Source organism: Chlorocebus sabaeus, chromosome 15 (assembly GCF_047675955.1).
Source record: "Chlorocebus sabaeus isolate Y175 chromosome 15, mChlSab1.0.hap1, whole genome shotgun sequence".
Taxonomy (NCBI): domain Eukaryota; kingdom Metazoa; phylum Chordata; class Mammalia; order Primates; family Cercopithecidae; genus Chlorocebus; species Chlorocebus sabaeus.
In genome coordinates this window covers 69,349,561-69,367,808 of record NC_132918.1, presented here as the reverse complement: position 1 = coordinate 69,367,808, position 18,248 = coordinate 69,349,561, and the positions used below count along the sequence as shown (strand labels likewise).

At 40.2% G+C, this 18,248-nt stretch overlaps 1 protein-coding gene across 1 annotated transcript in view; it reads right to left on the bottom strand.

Moving 5' to 3' along the window:
• NR1D2 (nuclear receptor subfamily 1 group D member 2) overlaps positions 1-18,248 on the bottom strand; it is a 36,315-nt gene that overhangs the window by 8,217 nt on the left and 9,850 nt on the right. Inside the window, exons 3-7 of the mRNA XM_008009290.3 lie at positions 17,303-17,391; positions 13,631-13,775; positions 10,005-10,633; positions 7,467-7,652; positions 4,357-4,567 (exon numbers count right to left, since the gene is read on the bottom strand). Coding sequence (XP_008007481.1) covers positions 4,357-4,567; positions 7,467-7,652; positions 10,005-10,633; positions 13,631-13,775; positions 17,303-17,391 — 1,260 coding nt within the window. The remainder of the gene's footprint in view (positions 1-4,356; positions 4,568-7,466; positions 7,653-10,004; positions 10,634-13,630; positions 13,776-17,302; positions 17,392-18,248) is intronic.

Genomic DNA, 18,248 nt, shown 5'->3' with positions numbered 1-18,248 from the left:
TTTTCTCCCCCTTGGCAGCTAGAGCTATTCTGTTAACAAGTAGTATAATGGAAAGGCTTTGAAGCCAGACTAATGGGAGTTCAAATACTTGCTTAGCCAGTAATTAAAAATGGACGTTGGGTAAATTACTTAACCCCTCTCTTCCTCAAATCCCTTATCTGTATAACTGTGAATAACATGTCCCAGCTCACAGAGATCTACTGTGAGGATAAAATTATATAATGATACATAGAAATTAGCATTTCTTCTGACAACCCCAAAACAACAGAAGACAACTATACATTCCCAAAAAGAAAAAGCTATTTTAAAGATAAAGCAAACTATGTTACTTAATTCTAAACAATTAATAGAGAACTGAAATAAACTATCCATTCATTCCCTGATACAAGGAACATCACTCTTCAAAGTGCAGAGGTTTGGAGAAGAGGTTTCCATTATTCTTTACCATTTCAACCTCACTGTGTGAACACTGTAAGTAGTATTTACACAATCATAATACTATAAATGCTGACTTTTGACTTTTCAACTTTGGGAATCAACTGATCAAACCACGACAAACAGTTATAGAACAAGATATAAATGTTTTAATTGACTACATAAAAGGAATGTTACAGCAAAGTCAGAGTACAGAGGAAAAACAGTGTCTTTGAACAATGAAGAGATTCTATCTAAACTATCCAAAAGATTATATATAAGGTCAAAAAATGTGAGTATATTAAAATTACAAATAAAACCATTAAAGTAAATTAAAAAATAAAACATAACAAAATTGAGAGGGAAAAGTAACGATACTTTTATTTATAAGTTATACTTACTAAATAAAGAGGTATTGGCTGGGCATGGTGGCTCACACCTGTAATCCAATACTTTGGGAGGCCAAGGAGGGTGGATCACCTGAGGTCAGGAGTTCAAGACCAGCTTGGCCAACATGGCAAACCCCCGTTTCTACTAAAAATGCAAAAATTAGCTGAGCATGGTGGTGGGCACCTGTAATCCCAGCTACCTGGGACGCGGAGGTTGCAGTGAGCTGAGATCACTGCACTCCAGCCTGGGCGACAAGAGTAAGACTCCGTCTCAAAAAAAAAAAAAGAGAGAGATAGAGATAAAGCATTGTATTCAGAGTTGGGTGGTCAACAACCAGAAATTAAAAAGAAGGATGTTAAGAAATCCAGTTTTCGGAGGAATCAGGCTGGCAGTAGAGGAAAGAAGCAGAGATTTTAATTTTAAACTCTTCTGTAGCTTTTGAATTTTATTTTCATGCCTAGATACTGCTTAAAAACAGCTAGTAATTTATGCTGCTGTTTGGCCGGGCACAGTGGCTCATGCCTGTAACCCCAGCACTTTGGGAGGCCGAGGCGGGCAGATCACCTGAGGTTGGGAGTTCGAGACCAGCCTGACCAACATGGAGAAACCCCGTGTCTACTAAAAATACAAAATTAGCCAGGTGTGGTGGCGCATGTTTGTGATCCCAGCTACTCTGGAGTCTGAGGCATGGGAACTGCTTGAACCCGGGAGTGGGAGGTTGTGGTGAGCAGAGATCAAGCCACTGCACTCCAGTCTGGGCTACAAGAGTGAAACTCCATCTCCAAAAAAAAAACAACAACAACAACAACAACAACAACAAAAAAGCTAGTAATTTTTAAGTGGTAAGGATTAAAATTTTACATGAAACTTCAAAAATGTGTACTTGTACATGTTCATATAGTGACCTAACAAAAAAGAGAATCCACTGTATTCTTTTACGATCACTCTTTTGCACTTAATATTTCCATTTTTTAAAATATATCCTACATAAACAAACAGGTGAATGGATAGATGGATAGGTAAATGGATAAAGACCCCCAATATTAATAGTGATCTTTTCTGGTAGTGATATTATAACCTTTTTTTTTTTCCATTTCAATATTTTCTACACTTTCAAAGAACCCATATTAAATTTATAATCAGAAAAAAAAGGCTTTTTCAAAAACAGATTAAATCAAACTAAATATGCTCCTAGAGAAAATATAAATGAAATAACAAGGTTCCTGGCACAGAGAGTTTCCCTCTACCCCTTTGCTGTCATTTCTTTCTCTGAACTACCTCTGGGATGTTGGCCCTGCTACTTCATCTCACCTGCCTTAATTTATTTGAGAAGAGTTCACCCCACTGCCTCATACCTGATGTCCTTTCAAAAGCTTCTCAACCTAACTCTCTAGCACTAATAACTTACCTATCTAATCCGCCCACCACAATAATAATGCAGAATTAATGCTAAACATTACTTTGTTCAACCGGATCACTCTCCTACTTAAGAAGGTACACAGACTTTCTTCTGCCCCGTATTTTGCTTAAAACCTCTCTGCTTAGTTCTCATAGCTGTTAGTCCATAACCTGGTGCTCCCCTAACTCTGAAGGCTTTTGTCCCCCCTCCTCCTTGATGTACACTCCAGGCTTTGGCCACCTGACCTCTCCCTGGCCCTATCTCATACTCTCCCATGCATTTCCATCTCTTCTTCATTGGGAAAGCCTAATAATTCAACCTTCAAATTCCAGCTCCACTTCTAACTTTCCCCACAGAGCCTTCCAAGACGATTTCATCTTCCTTTCTACAACTCCAACTTACCTCAGTCAGAACTACACAGTATAGTAGCATAAAGCTCTTTGTGTAGTTCCATCTCTCTAAATAGAATGAAAACACTTAGCAAGCTTGTGCCTTAAAGCTTTTTGTCTCCCCCCTGAGCACCTAGTAGGTAAGGCATATTCATCAGATAAATAATTTAACAAGTATTGATTATCTTTGGTTTCAAAATAATCGATTTATTAATCTGATGTCAACTCAAACCAATACTAATTACTTATCAAGAGATTCTGCAAATGATAGGTAAAATGCAAGAAGCATTATAAGTTAGCAATAAAACAGATATCCCTTATTGACATATTCTTTCCTACTACTCCCATGTTATACACACATTTTTAGTTATCCAGGTAGAGCTGGTCAGAAAAGGTAGCCAAATTATGTTACCAAATGGCATGTCTTTATTCTGCTGAGGTAAGGTCCTTAAAATTATACAAATAACTTGTTCTTTTTTTTTTTTTTTAAGACGGAGTCTCGTTCTGTCGCCCAAGCTGGAGTGCAGAGGCGTGATCTCAGCTCACTGCAACCTCCGCCTGCCGGGTTCCAGCGATTCTCCTCCTGAGTAGCTGGGACTACAGGCATGTTCCACCATGCCCAGCTAATTTTTGTATTTTTAGTAGAGATGGGGTTTCACCATGTAGGCCAGGCTGGTCTCAAATTCTTGACCTCAGGTGATCCACCCGCCTCAGCCTCCCAAAGTGCTGGGATTACAGGCGTGAGCACCCACGCCCGGCCAAGAACTTGTTCTCTTTAAAGAGCTACTAATTTATGATTTCGTCACATAATCAGAGGCCATAACTTATAACTCTCACAATGCCTAGCACTGTGCCCTTTACACAGTAGGAAGCAAATGGGAAACAAAGTCATAACCCAATACTAAAAAATTTCCAACAAATGTTGGAAATAAAACGATACCTAAAAATAGCTGGCACTTACTTAGACATACCCAGTAAAGTGTCTCAATTTCCAATTTGTTATTGGGAGTAACAATCTCTGCCTTAATGGGTACTGTCTGAATCAAAACACTTCAGGTCAGAAATAACTGTAATGTTAATGCAAGATGGCAGGGACACTGGGAAACATCATAAATGACTCATATAAATAAACATTAAAAACTCAAAAATCTTGCTCACTCATTCTAACAGTGACTGAGTAGCTCTTCTATGCCAGACACCATACTAGGCTCACATGGTGCAACCCCTTCCTTTGACAGGATGAGGAAGGAATCCAAGACCCAAAAGAGTAAAGTTACTTACCCAAGTTACCCACAAAATTCAATGGCAGAGCTGGACTAAAGCCTAAAACTAATTCACATTTCTCTGCAACAAATCATACTAATACCTCTTGATACTTTTAATGTTTTCAAGTATCCCACATTGTATTTGAATAAAAACTGGAATTCATATTAGAACCACCTACCTGGAGATACATACCGTTCTAACAAATCCATGAAATAAAGATTTAGACTCATAAAAAAAAAATTATGAACAAAAAGCTAAAGACTAACAGTAGTAAATACAAGGTCTAGATATAAGTACTACTTTATTCCTATAGCACTTTGACATGTATTGTTATAATGAAAAAATTAGTTACACAAAAATAACAGGGTCATACAACTTAGCATCTTCCTTAAGGCCTTATTCCCTCCATATAACTTTCTGGAACCTGTTAAATGCCACCTTCTCCTGAGTTGGTCACTATATGCTAGGTGTGGCACAATTTTGAACCAGCTTGCTTACCTGCAGACACCAGGACAACAGCTGTAAACAAACTCATCTCTTCATCACTAAGTTGGAGGGCATTTAGCTTCTCACTAAATTCAAACATAGAGTTTAGCAGATCCCCTGCTCCCATTGAGTGTAAATCATCCACACTATATTTCTTTCCACTTAAAAAGGTGACAGTACGTTCCTTTGCATCAAATAATGATGCAAACCGTACCATTAAAACCTGTAAAAGGAAAAAGAAATGTATTTGGAGAAGTCTAACAGCAATAATAAATAACTTAGTATTCAAGTCAATTATGAATCATCCCACACATATAAAAGAAAGTTATCAAAGAAAAACAGGGTTTACTTTTACTCAAAGCCATTTTATTTTTTTGTTTTATTTTATTTTTAGACAGAGTTTCGCTCTTGTGGATCGAGCTGGAGTGCAATGGCGTGATCTTGGCTCACTGCAACCTCCACCTCCCAGATTCAAGTAATTCTCCTGCCTCAGCCTCCCAAGTAGCTGGGATTACAGGTGCATGCCACCACATCTAGCTAATTTTTGGTATTTTTAGTAGAAACAGGGTATCACCACGTCAGCAAGGCTGGTCTCAAACTCCTGACCTCAGGTGATCCACCCACCTCGGCCTCCCAAAGTGCTGGGATTACAGGCGTGAGCCACCACGCCCAGTGATTTTATTTTTTGAGATCTCGTGGACCGAGCTGGAGTGCAATGGCATGATCTCGGCTCACTGCAACCTCCACCTCCTAGGTTCAAGCAATTCTCCTGCCTCAGCCTCCCAAGTAGCTGGGATTACAGGTGCATGCCACCACATCCAGCTAATTTTTGGTATTTTTAGTAGAAACAGGGTATCACCACATCAGCAAGGCTGGTCTCAAACTCCTGACCTCAGGTGATCCACCCGCCTCGGCCTCCCAAAGTGCTGGGATTACAGGCGTGAGCCACCACGCCCAGTGATTTTATTTTTTGAGACAGAGTTTTCTTCTTGTCGCCCAGGCTGGAGTGCAGTGGTGCAACCTCGGCTCACTGCAACCTCTGCCTCCTGGGTTCAAGGATTCTCCTGCCTCAGTCTCCCAACTAGCTGGGATTACAGGCACGCACCACCATGCCAGCTAATTTATGTTTTTAGTAGAGATGGGGTTTCATCATATTGACCAGGCTGGTCTCAAACTCATGACCTTAGGTGATCCGCCCGCCTCAGCCTCCCAAAGTGCCGGAATTACAGGCATGCGCCACAACGCCCGGCCTATTTATTTATTTATTTATTGAGACAGGGTCTTGCTCTGTTGCCCAGGTTGGAGGTGCCAACACAGCTCACTGCAACCTCAACCTCCCAGGCTCAAGTGATCCTTCCCACCTCAGCCTCCTGAATAGCTGAATACAGATAAACACCACCACACCCAGCTAATTTTTGTATTTTTTGGAGAGATAGGGTTTCACCATGTTGCCCAGGCTGGTCTCAAACTCCTGGACTCAAGTGATCGGCCTGCCTTGGCCTCCCAAAGTGCTGGGATTACAAGGATGAGCCACCGCACCCAGTCCCAAATCCACTTTCTTAAGACAAATTCTCTACCAAAGCAATAAATACTCCAAGAAGAACATCAAAAGAAATTATAGCCACTGATGGCAAAGATACTCTGCCACTCTATTAACAAAGATTCTGAAATGCAATATAAAATTAGAGCAAGAAATAGTGCCAGTAAATTTAAAACTGGGCCCTGGCCAAAGGCATTAAAGAAACTCTTTAGGCTGCCAAGTATACCACATGGCCTCTATGCCTTAAGTAAAAAGAGCAAAATTCCAATGCAGCAACACTTCGAAACATCAACACATCAAATGCAGCCAAGGCAAAGGAAGCAGATGAAGTCTAACTGAACTGCTTCAAGAAACCATAACCCAAAGAGACTATCCACAAAGAAAGCTATCACAGTAAGTGTTCTAAGCGCCATGTTATAATTGACATCCAAGTTACATCAGTTAACAATTATATTACTTAGTTATCTCACTCCCTCCGTTATACTAGATCCAGGGAGAAGAAGTGAAAATACAGCCCTGGCTCACTTCTCCCATCCATCAAAGGTTCAAAGATTTGGCCCACCAAACATCAACTTCCTCTCACCAACCCAATCTCAGAGTTATCCTTAATTAGGTCCCAACGCATCTCACACCTTGGCAGCAAAAGGAATGCCCTGGGGCAGAGAGAAAGTGAAAGACACCTAATTAAGAACCAGGAGAGGCACTTCTGTAAATTATACAGTAGAGACTACCCCAAGCTCAGGCAGGATACAGTGTTGCAAGAAAAGCAGGACAGAAAAGTAGCCAAGGATCCTGAAGCAAGGTGAAGCCAGGAGGAGCTAAGGTGGCACACAAGAAAAGTCTGACATATCCCCAAAATATTCTACAGTCTCTCAAAAAACAAAAACCACATTCTATTTGCCCTTCTTATTCTGTATCGAATACAATAAATGGTAGGCTAGGCTTTCAGGAGGTGTCTAACACTGCAGAAACTTGGTAAGTCCACATCTGAAAGGAATACTAGAACTTAGGAGTTCATATGCTGGAGATACAGAATACCTATATTTCAAATCCTAAATAATAAGTAAAAAATAAACACAAAATCCTAAACAATTCTGGATTTACCAAGTCTCTTCCCAAAACCCTGAGATGATGATTATTTTGTTGATAGCTTCAGACTCTGGACTATAAATACTGACTTAGAAAAGAATGAAAACATCTGCTGGGCACAGTGGCTCACACCCGGAATCCCAGCACTTTAGGAGGCCAAAGTGTGCAGATCGCTTTGAGCTCAGGAGTTTGAGACCAGCCTGGGCAACATGGCAAAACCCTGTTTCTACGAAAAAAAAAAAAAAAAAAAAAATTAGCCAGGCATGGTGGTTCACACCTGTAGTCCCAACTACTCAGGAGGCTGAAGCTGGAGAATGCTTGAACCCAGGAAGCAGAGGTTGCAGTGAGCTGTGATCGTGCTACTGCACTCCAGCCTGGATGACAGAGCAAGATTCTCTCTCAAAAAAAAAAAAAAAAAGAGAATTAAAACATCCATGAAAATAAAATACTACATGCCCTGCCTGCATCAATATTCCGGATAAATAAAACCTACCTCAAAAGTCCCAGCCTTTAAAAGGTTGACCTGGTCATGCTGAGAAAGATCTCTGAACCCAGGAATACGCTTTGCAAATTCCACCACTTCTTTCACCGCTGGAGTGAAGCTCATCGAAAATTCTTCCCAGATTTCATGTCCCGATTTATGAGGATCCACATAAGGAGACTTACTCATTGGACAAACCTGGTATACACAAAACGGAAAAACTCTTAAATACTAAGAGGTGGTAAAGAAATGTCAAAAGCAGCATCTCAATTATCAGAAACCCCAACATGAATTTAACCCCCAAAACACAAGTAAAATCTACTGAAATATTAGCACTTTATCCATTTGCTGCCCACCAATGTAGAAAGCCTCTTGGCAACCTAATATAAATAGCAATTAGCTTATCATTAAAAAAACATAGCCTAAGCAAAAATACCATCTATATCAAGCTATTTCAAACACCTGTTGCACAGGTTTAAGAGTTTATTTTGTAACACTGCTGCCACCTTATGCTAGTATATGGTGTTTTATAATTTTGCAAACAAATTCACTTGTTTGATTCTCAATCTGTTGTTTATGGTACACTATAATTTCCATTTCTTAGGTGGAGAAATGAGACTCCGAGAGGTTTAGTGATTTGTCCAACACAGCTAGAAGTCACAGGTCTAGGCCCAAATTCACATTTAGTTAATATTTCAAAAATCCCTTATTTCTAAATAGGCAGAATTACAATGTTGTAATTTCCAAGAGGAAAAAACAGCAAGGTGTCTCATTTTGTTAAAAAGGTCACTCACTGCCTGGCCAGGCGAAGTGGCTCACGCCTGTAATCCCAGCACTTTGGGAGGCCGAGGCAGGCAGATCACAAAGTCAGGAGTTCGAGACCAGTCTGGCCAACATGGTGAAACCCCGTCTCTACTAACAATTAAAAAAATTAGCCAGACATGGTGGCGTGCACCTGTAGTCCCAGCTACTTGGGAGACTGAGACAGAAAAATCGCTTGAACCAGGAGACGGAGGTTGCAGTGAGCCAAGTTCATACCACTGCACTCCAGCCTAGGTGACAGAGACTCAAAAAAAAAAAAAAAAGTCACTGCCCATTTGTTTCAAAAACAAATGGTGTGATCACTGACTTCTACTTTTCAATTAGGAAACAAGGACTGCACATACAGGTGCACCTTCTAAATGAGGATTAGGTGAAGGAAAACAGGAAACCAAGAAGTTATTTAAAAAAACACCAAAAAGATGATGAAACACATTCTGTATCTATTAGTAAAATCAGCCTTTAAATTTTCACTAAATCCACACAAAATCTAGGAATGGGATGATTACAAAACCATGGAGAATATCATGAAATCAGAACCCAAATGCCTACAGATTTTTCCTTCATTAAGGCAGCCACTTGGCTAGGCATGGTGGCTCAAGCCTGTAATCCCAGCACTTTTGGAGGCCGAGATGGGCGAATCACTTAAGGCCAGGAATTCAAGACCAGCCTGGCCAACATGGTGAAACCTGTCTCTACTGAAAATACAAGAATTAGCCAGGCATGTTGACACACGCCTGTAATCCCAGCTACTCAGGGCATGAGAAGTGCTTGAACCCAAGAGGTAGAGGTTGCAATGAGCTGAGGTTGCACCACTGCACTCCAGCCTGGGCAACAGAGCAAGACTGTCTTAAAAAAACAAAACAAAACAAAACAAAAAACAAAAAAGCAACTACTTAGCCTAACATAAGGTCCACAGAATCAAATAACTGCAAGTGACAACAAAAAATTTAATGAAGATTGAGGTAGAGTCAACTATTTTGAAAATGAAAAAGACGACTTTAATTACCTGTCAGTAGAAAATACCAAGCACTATCAAAGGACCTCATGGTTTAAACTGGAAATGGTGTGGTACTGCTGTTTTTGATGGAATTTTGGCTGAATATGAACACTGTACTTTCATGTAGAATGTCGTATTTGATGGAAAAATAGAAAAGCTTGAATGATATGACCAACATTAAGTCATCTCATAAGATGAAGTCTGAGAAAATCCTTAGAAACTAGCCTATGAAATTAAAATACTCCTAAATTTATCAAACAATAAAACATCTATGTTCTATACTCAAAGATCTTTTGGCATAAAAATTGTTTTTTAAAAAAAAAAAACCTCTTTCTATAGAAATCAAAGAATTTTTAACTATGGCAAGCGAAAAGTTCAGCCCTTTGAGAAAATCCCAAAGCTAGTAAAGTACTAATTAATCAGAATGCTTAAATTTTCAAAGGGATTTCCAAGAATTAAAGGACCAATTGTGCATGAATAATATTTTACATAAAATCCTAATCTCAATCCCAGATCAATCAAATCACATGCTTGTACCTAGCTGGGTGTGAAATTAGGTCATTCATCAAATGATGTTTATTAAAATTATTTGACCTAAAATACTGTACAAAATTAAGTCTGTAAATTCCTTAGGTTTTCTGACACCATCCCCCCAGGTTAGCGTATCTCCCAAATAAAATTTTCAAAGCTTTCCCTGATACAATGTAAGCAAAAAATTGATTTCACTATACCAGATGCATTCTCCCTCCAGTGTTGCACAGGTAACTATTCTTGTTCTCATTCTGAGAAAATCCATCTATCGGAACTCTATCACATACTCTTTGAGTATAAGCATTGGAGAAGTTCATACAATGTCCATTTGCAATACAAATGGCATGCCCATTTGGGTAATGCATTATGTTCCTCCCTTTAAACTGTCCATTGAGATGCTGCTGGCTCTCACTACAGGGAAAATGGCTGCTAAGCCCATTGCCACAATGATCATGATTTAAATTATATTGCTCCATGTTCTTGGGAATCCGTTCTCCTCTCTGGGGCTGCATGCTCTCAGCTGAGTTTTCTCGCTGCTCTTGATTATACATAAAGGTATCCTTGTGAGCTCTGGTCACCATGCCAATTACTTCTTCCTTTGCAAAATCAGAAGAGGGAGGAGAAGAGCTTTTGATGTTTTCTTGTTCCAGTTGGGGCTTGGGTCGCAGCTGTTCCTGAGCTGGTAAGGCTGTCTGTTCATGATGTTCTACTAATGTGTCATTTTGCAAGTGACCACTGAACTGGCTGTTCATCATGGTCTTCATCGCACTTTGCATTTCAATTAGCATCCTCTGTTTTTCACGCTTAGGAATACGACCAAACCGAACAGCTATTGAAGAAAAAGATATTTAACATCTATATTCTAAATAAGACCTGTTTTATATAAAAGAATAACACAAAATTATCCAATAGCTATGGCCTCTAGTCATACATATAAAGAATGAGTCTACACATTTCTGGTTCACATTTTTCTAAACTTGCTGATCTTGATACACCAAAGGAAGTAGGAGAGGGAGAGAAAATTTTCCATTTTCCCCCAAAACAAAGTTAAGGAAATGTATCTCCTAGGTATTTCATAAGCAAAGTCTAAGAAAAGAAATAGGAAATTTGGACGGGCACAGTAGCTCATGCCTGTAATCTCAGTACTTTGGGAGACTGAGGTGGGTGGACCGCCTGAGGTCAGGAATTTGAGACCAGTCTAGCCAACATGGTGAAACCCCATCTCTACTAAAAATACAAAAAGTAGCCAGGTGTGATGGCGGTCGCCTATAGTCCCGGCTATTCTGGAGGCTGAGGCAGGAGAATTGCTTGAACCCAGGAGGCAGAGGTTGCAGTGAGCTGAGATGGTGCCAAAGCACTCCAGCCTAGGCGACAGAGCAATACTCCATCTCAAAAAAAAAAAAAAAAAAAAAAGAAAGAAAAAGAAAAAAGAAATAGGAAATTAGCTAATGAAAATCAGTTTGAAGCAGACCAGTATTACTACACAGCTCCTTACTAACAAAGCTGAGGACTGTTCCCAGGATGGCATGTGATTCAGCTACATACATCCATTACCATGAATGGAACCTGGTAGGTACAATCATTCCCTGAACACCTGGCCCTTGTCAATTCATTTTTGTAACTTTACTCTCAAGATTTAACTATTAAATTATCTGCTGTCTTCTTTTCCAGCCTCTTTAAAAAAAATCCTTAAAAAAAAATTCCGCAACCAGTAGAAATGTACTTACTGAAAAATAAACTTGGTAGATTTTAATTAAAACCAGTGAAATAACTAAAAATGAGATAAGTCATCCTCTACTCTTTTAGAAGCTAGTCTTAAGTGTCTTGTCTCCAATAATCCTATTGGAGACTAGGAGAAACAAAAGCTTCCTTCTAGTCTAGTATTTATACAGAGACAATAAAAATTCAGTATACTTGCCCAGAAAGCCTTGTTAATCTAATCTTAGCCTCTGACATTACTGCTTTCAAAAACAAACAACTTAATCATGTTTGATACTTTACCTCTACTCCTCCCTTCACAAATGGTCGTCAGTTTCAATATCCATCGACTATTTTTATAGCACTAGTACTTTTAGCACTAAAAAAAAATTTTCAGGCAATTGAAAAAACATCAATTGCTGAAACTTGTTACTCAAGAAACTCTTGGCCAGGCGTGATGGCTCACACCTGTAAACCCAGCACTTTGGGAAGCCGAGGCAGGTGGATCACATGAGGTTAGGAGTTCAAGACCAGCCTGGTCAACACAGTGAAACCCCGTCTCTACTAAAAACACAAAAATTAGCCGGGCATGGTGGTGCATGCCTGTAGTCCCAGCTATTCAGGAGGCTGAGGCAGGAGAATTGCTTGAACCAGGTAGGCGGAGGAGGTAGGAGTGAGCTGAGTAGGCACCACTGCACTCCAGCCTGGGCAACGGAGCAAAACTCCATCTCAAAAAAAAACACGAAACTCCTTATTGCAATATTCTATGTCTGTATCAGTAAGATACTAGAGTAACCTAACGAATTGCTTAAGTGGGCCTTCCCTAGATAAATACGAAGTTCATTTTTAACAATTCTTAAATAACCCTACTGGTCCCTCTGAAAACCTCATACCTGTTGTTACTTAAAACCACCAAAAAAAAAAAAAAAAAAAATTATCCAAAAAATGAATAAGCATAATAGAAGAGTCCAATCTTACAATAATGTCATCCACAGATAATACTTATAGTCCCACAAATTACTCCAATTTTGCATGAGAATAGATCATGCCAGAAGTGAGCAACTACCTCCACTCCAGACCCTAATGCTTCTTTCAATTTTGCATCTCTTTTCCACGTGTTCAGAATCTGTGCCCCAAAAGCACCTTACCACCTCAGAGCTAAGAAAGAGAGAGAATTCATGTAAGAAGAAATGAGATCCTCAGTAATGTTAAGAAATCAAAAACAAAGAGGAAAGGATTGCTATATCAAGAAAAGCTATGGTGAGGTTTGGGCTTCTGGTTAAAAACAAAATGTAAGTTAAAAAACAATTTCTTTTTGGCCCAGCGCAGTGGCTCATGCCTGTAATCCCAGCGCTTTCAGAGGCCAAGGCGGGCCGATCACGAGGTCAGGAGTTTGAGACCAGCCTGACCAACATGGTGAAACCCCGTCTCTACTAAAAAAAAATTAGCCAGGTGTGGTGGCAGGCACCTTTAATCCCAGTTACTCAGAAGGCTGAAGCAGGAGAATCACTTGAACCCGGGAGATGGAGGCTGCAGTGAGACAGTCTCACTGTGTCACCCAGGTTAGAGTGCAGTGGCATGATCTCACCTCAGTGCAACCTCCACCACCTGGGCTCAAGCTATTCTCCTGCCTTAGCCTCCCGAGTAACTGGGATTACAGGTGTATGCCATCATGCTCAGCTAATTTTTTTTTTTGTATTTTTAGTAGATATGGGGTTTCACCAGGGCTGGTCTGGAACTCCTGACCTAAAGTGACCCACACGCCTCAGCTTCCCGAAGTGTTGGGATTACAGGCATGAGCCACCACGCCCGGCCATACAAAAAATGTTTTTAAACTCCATCGTTTTTAGGAAAAAAATAAAAAGTAATCAAATTGCATAGGAAAAAAAATGGCTCTTTTTAGAAGTAGTAACAACCACCAAAGTTTAGCCAAAAACTGTTTCTGGGATGATAATGCTAAAATATGACTTTAATCAATTTGGTGTCTTGTAAAGCATGAAAATGTGTTTTCTGCTTCACCTTAAACACAAGAGGGTTCTTGGTAACTGGCTTATAGCTCTGGTTCATGCTGAGGAATAAAAGCCAAGCTCCACACACTTTAGGAACACTCTTTAAACTAGGTACATACCATCTCTCGACATTCCAACAGACAGACACTTTTTAAAGCGACACTGCTGACATCTGTTCCTATTCATTCTCATTATAGAACAGTTTTCATTCTTCAGGCACTTCTTGTACTGGATGTTTTGTTGAATACTTCTCCGAAAGAAACCCTAAGAACAAAGGAAGATTTACTTATCCATTTAAAAACACCCAAATGAACTTCTTATAAACACTGTTCCCATATCTACCTAATATATATGACGAACTACAGTCCATACCAGTGTACGACTTGCTATCTGGGAAACACTATGTCTTAGGCTAGAGGGAAATACAATGTTGACACACAGAATTTAATTCCATTCTTATTGGCATGAGTAACCTAACACCTACCAACCAAACAAAATTCTTCTTCCCTTTAGAGATTCTTTGCCTTACCCAAAGCACCCCTTGCAACAACCACACTACCCTGTTAACAGACCCTGCCTGCAGTCTGCACATTTTCCATCTCATACTTTTATTCACTACAAATTCCAAAACTCTTGAAGTATGAATGACCTTTTTTTTTTTTTTTTTTTGAGATAAGATCTCTTTCTGTTGCCCAGGCTAGAGTGCAGTGGCATGATCACAGCTCCCTGCAACCCTGACCTCCCTGGCTCAAGCAATTCTCCAACCACAGCCTGCCAAACAGCTGGGACTACAGGCATGCGCCACCACACCCAGCTAATTTTTGTATTTTTTGTAGAAATGGGGTTTTGCCATGTTGTCGAGGCTGGTCTTGAACTCCAGGGCTCAAGTGATCTGCCGGCCTTGGCCTCCCAAAGTATTAGAATTACAGGCCATAAGCCACCACCACTCCCAATCTGATTTTTTGTTTGTTTGTTTGCTTTCTTGAGACAGACTCTTGCTCTGTAGCCCAGGCTGGAGTGCAGTGGCACAATCTCAGCTCACTGAAACCTCCATCTCCCAGGTTCAAGGGATTCTCCTGCCTCAGCCTCCCCAGTAGCTGGGATTACAGGCACCTGCCACCATGTCTGGCTAATTTTTTGTATTTTTAGTAGAGACAGGATTTCGTCATGTTGGCCAAGATGGTCTTGAACCCCTGACCTCAACTGATCCACCCACCTTGGCCTCTCAAAGTGCTAGGATTACAGGTATGAGCCACCGTGCCCAGTCTTTTTTTTTTTAAAGAGACAGGGTCTCGCTCTGTCACCCAGACTAGAGTACAATGATGCAATAATAGTTCACTGCAACTTTGAACTCCCGGGCTCAAGCAATCCTCCTGCCTCAGCCTCCCAAGAGCTGGGACTACAGACATGTGCTACCACATCCAGCTTTTTCACTTTTTGTAGAGATGGGGTCTCCCTACGTTGCCCAGGTGGGTCTCACACTCCACCTCAAGCAAACCTCCAGCTTCGGCCTCCCAAAGAGGTAGAATTACAGGCCTGAGCCGCTGCACACAGCCTGAATGACTGCTTAAAAGTTGACTGAGAAATATGTTTGATAGCTACAATCCCCTCACTAGAATTGTGGATTACATTCACAGAAGTTGGTCTTCCTCGATCATTACCTGCTGACACTGGCAAGGCCTGTTATACATGTCAGAAGTCACTGACTACATGTCAGCAACAGGTAAGTGTTACACCACACACCAACAGAGTAGCTAACTATCCAAGGAAAGACAGTTCCCAACTAGATGGCTACAAACAGCTGCCTTTACTCCACAAACAATTCAAGTACATATTCTGTGATAGGTCTTCAAAGATCTCCAGTTTTATGATACCAGAGAGGACAGAAAAATCAAGAATGCAATTACCAAAATTATTTTAAACTGCATTTTCCTGTTATATGACAACTAAACACATTTCCTGAATCTATACTACATAATCATGGGACACAACATTTTTATATTTTATTATTGTGATACTGTACACTTGATTTAGATACAAGAGCTGAACTAGACACATTTAACTTTAAGAGTACTGCACAGATGTGTATTTATCAAGAATACGCAATCAGCTCATTCAGTTTGTGCTTTTATTTTCTAGCTATAAAATAAGAATAATAATGCCTGCCCCAGTATTACTTCACATTTTTGTTAAAAGAAAAAAAATATATATATATATAGAGAGAGAGAGAGAGAGAGAGAGCACGAATTTTTTTTAAACGATGAAAAAAAATGCTACATCTATAAAAAATACTGACTCGTCTTACAAAGTTACCCAGCCATTAAAAGTTAGCAAACTTGGCAGGGCGTGTGGCTCGCGCCTGTAATCCCAATACTTTGGGAAGCCGAGTTGGGCATATCACCTGAGGTCAGGAGTTCAAGACCAGCCTGACTAATATGATGAAACCCCAACTCTACTAAAAATACAAAAATTAGCCTTGAGTGGTGGCATGTGCCTGTAATCCCAGCTACTCGGGAGACTGAGACACGAGAATCGTTTGAACCCAGGAGGCAGAGGTTGTAGTGAACCGAGATGGTGCCACTGCACTCCAGCCTGGGCAGTAAGAGCTAAACTCCCTTTCAAAAAAAAGAAAAACTGGCAAACTCACAATTCATTCAGAGCCACACTTGAAAATATTTCCTCTCTCATCATGTATATTCATTATCTTGTTTACTCATCATGTCTTGCCAAACTAGATTCCTGCTTGTGGCCTCAAGTCAGAACAGCAAGAACATGTGTCTTTGTCACGTTAATTTTTGATACTCAGGAGAAAAGATTGTGCCAAGTTTTTTAAAAAGAGAGAAAGACTCCCTGTATACAGGTAGGGAGGTAGAGACCATCTCACTTGGAATTATTTGACCAATACTCTAATAGCAATAACAAGAAAATAGTCAACTAAACTTACAAATAAACTAGCTTTCCCAAGGGCTCAACTTATATTCAGGACTATTTTACTCACTTGGCATTATTTCTTAAGATACCACATTTTTTTCAAGTATCTAGGAATTATTCCCAGCTCCCAGTACCTGATGTGTCATTAAGTCAAAGTATGTGATGAAACCTAATTCAAAGTTTGGTTTAAACTAAGTTCCAACAAGGCAGGAGTAGTGCCTGGTCTGTTTTGTTCCTTGTTATTTCACTACCACCTAGAACTGTGCTTGACACATTAATGAATGAGCATTTGGTGCACTTGGTTTAACACAATAAGTATGTTTAATTGAGACAGCAAATTTACTTTGTTCAAAATCTTAAAGAAAAAAGAAATAGTTTCACTGAATTAAGACTATTTTTTAGGCCAGGCGCGGTGGCTCACACCTGTAAATCCCAGCACTTTGGGAGGCCGAGGCAGGCAGATCACAAGGTCAGGAGATCGACACCATCCTGGCTGACAGGTGAAACCCCGTCTCTACTAAAAATACAAAAAATTAGCCGGTCATGGTGGCGGGTGCCTGTAGTCCCAGCTACTCAGGAGGCTGAGGCAGGAGAATCACTTGAACCTGGGAGGTGGAGGCTGCAGAGAGCCGAGACCGTGCCACCTCACTGGGCAACAGAGACTCCATCTCAAAACACACACACACACACAAATATTTTTCAAAACAAGTTATGCTTATACACTACATAAAATGCTTAGAACTTAAAAAGAGCAGCTGACTTCTCACTCTCTCTCAGATTATCAATTGTGGAAATTGGTAAATCTAAACCCAACTTCTTATCCCAGAATCGTTGCTTAAAGAAATAAAAGCATGCTTTACCTTACAGCCTTCGCAAGCATGAACTCCATAGTGGAATCCTGACGCCACATCCCCACAGACTTTACACAGTAGAACCATGCCACTAAATTCTAGGACACAAAAGGACATGAAGTAAAAAGCAGGAAGAAACACTGAGTCTGTCTTCTTTCCAATTAGATATTTTATTTCATTCAACTTGTAAGAGCTTTTAAAAGATATGTATCTACTTTCATAATGTAAAAGAAAAATATTTTCAAATCAAAAGTAATCATAATTTTCTTTTCTTTTTTTTTTTTTTAAGATAGAGTCTCCCGCTGTCGCCCAAGCTGGAGTGCAGTGGCGTGATCTCAGCTCACTGCGACCTCCACACTTACCAGGTTCAAGCGATTCTCATGCCTCAGCCCCCCAAGCAGCTGCGACTACAGGTACACACCACCATACCAAGCTTTTTTTGTAGTTTTAGTAGAGATGGGGTTCTGCCATGTTGCCCAGGCTGGTCTTGAATTCCTGGGCTCTGCTCCACTCAGCCTCCAAAAATGCTGGGATTACAGGTGTGAGCCACCACACCTGGCCATAATTTTCTTTTAAACACAGCTTATGGCACTGACAAAAACACCTCACAGACCTGGATTTTTCCTTTCCTGATTTTAGAATTACACTGAAATTTCGTAAATTTATTTTTTTTCCAGACCTGTCAGCACGATATAAGAAATTTTGTAAATTTACAGTTACTTTACATCAGACATGCAACCAGAACTAAGAAATCAATTCTCTGGGTAACAATTAAGAATTCAGGCAGAGAAGTCAATCAGTAAAAGGTGGAAAGGGATGTCTCTCCACAGGCAGCCGTGTCAGTTTACTTCACCTACAGGGGCCACATAGGTCCAAATTCCACTACTCATTTGGTTATCCCAATCCAACATTTCCTAATCCCAAATGTTCCCAACTCCAGTTTCACTAATGTAAC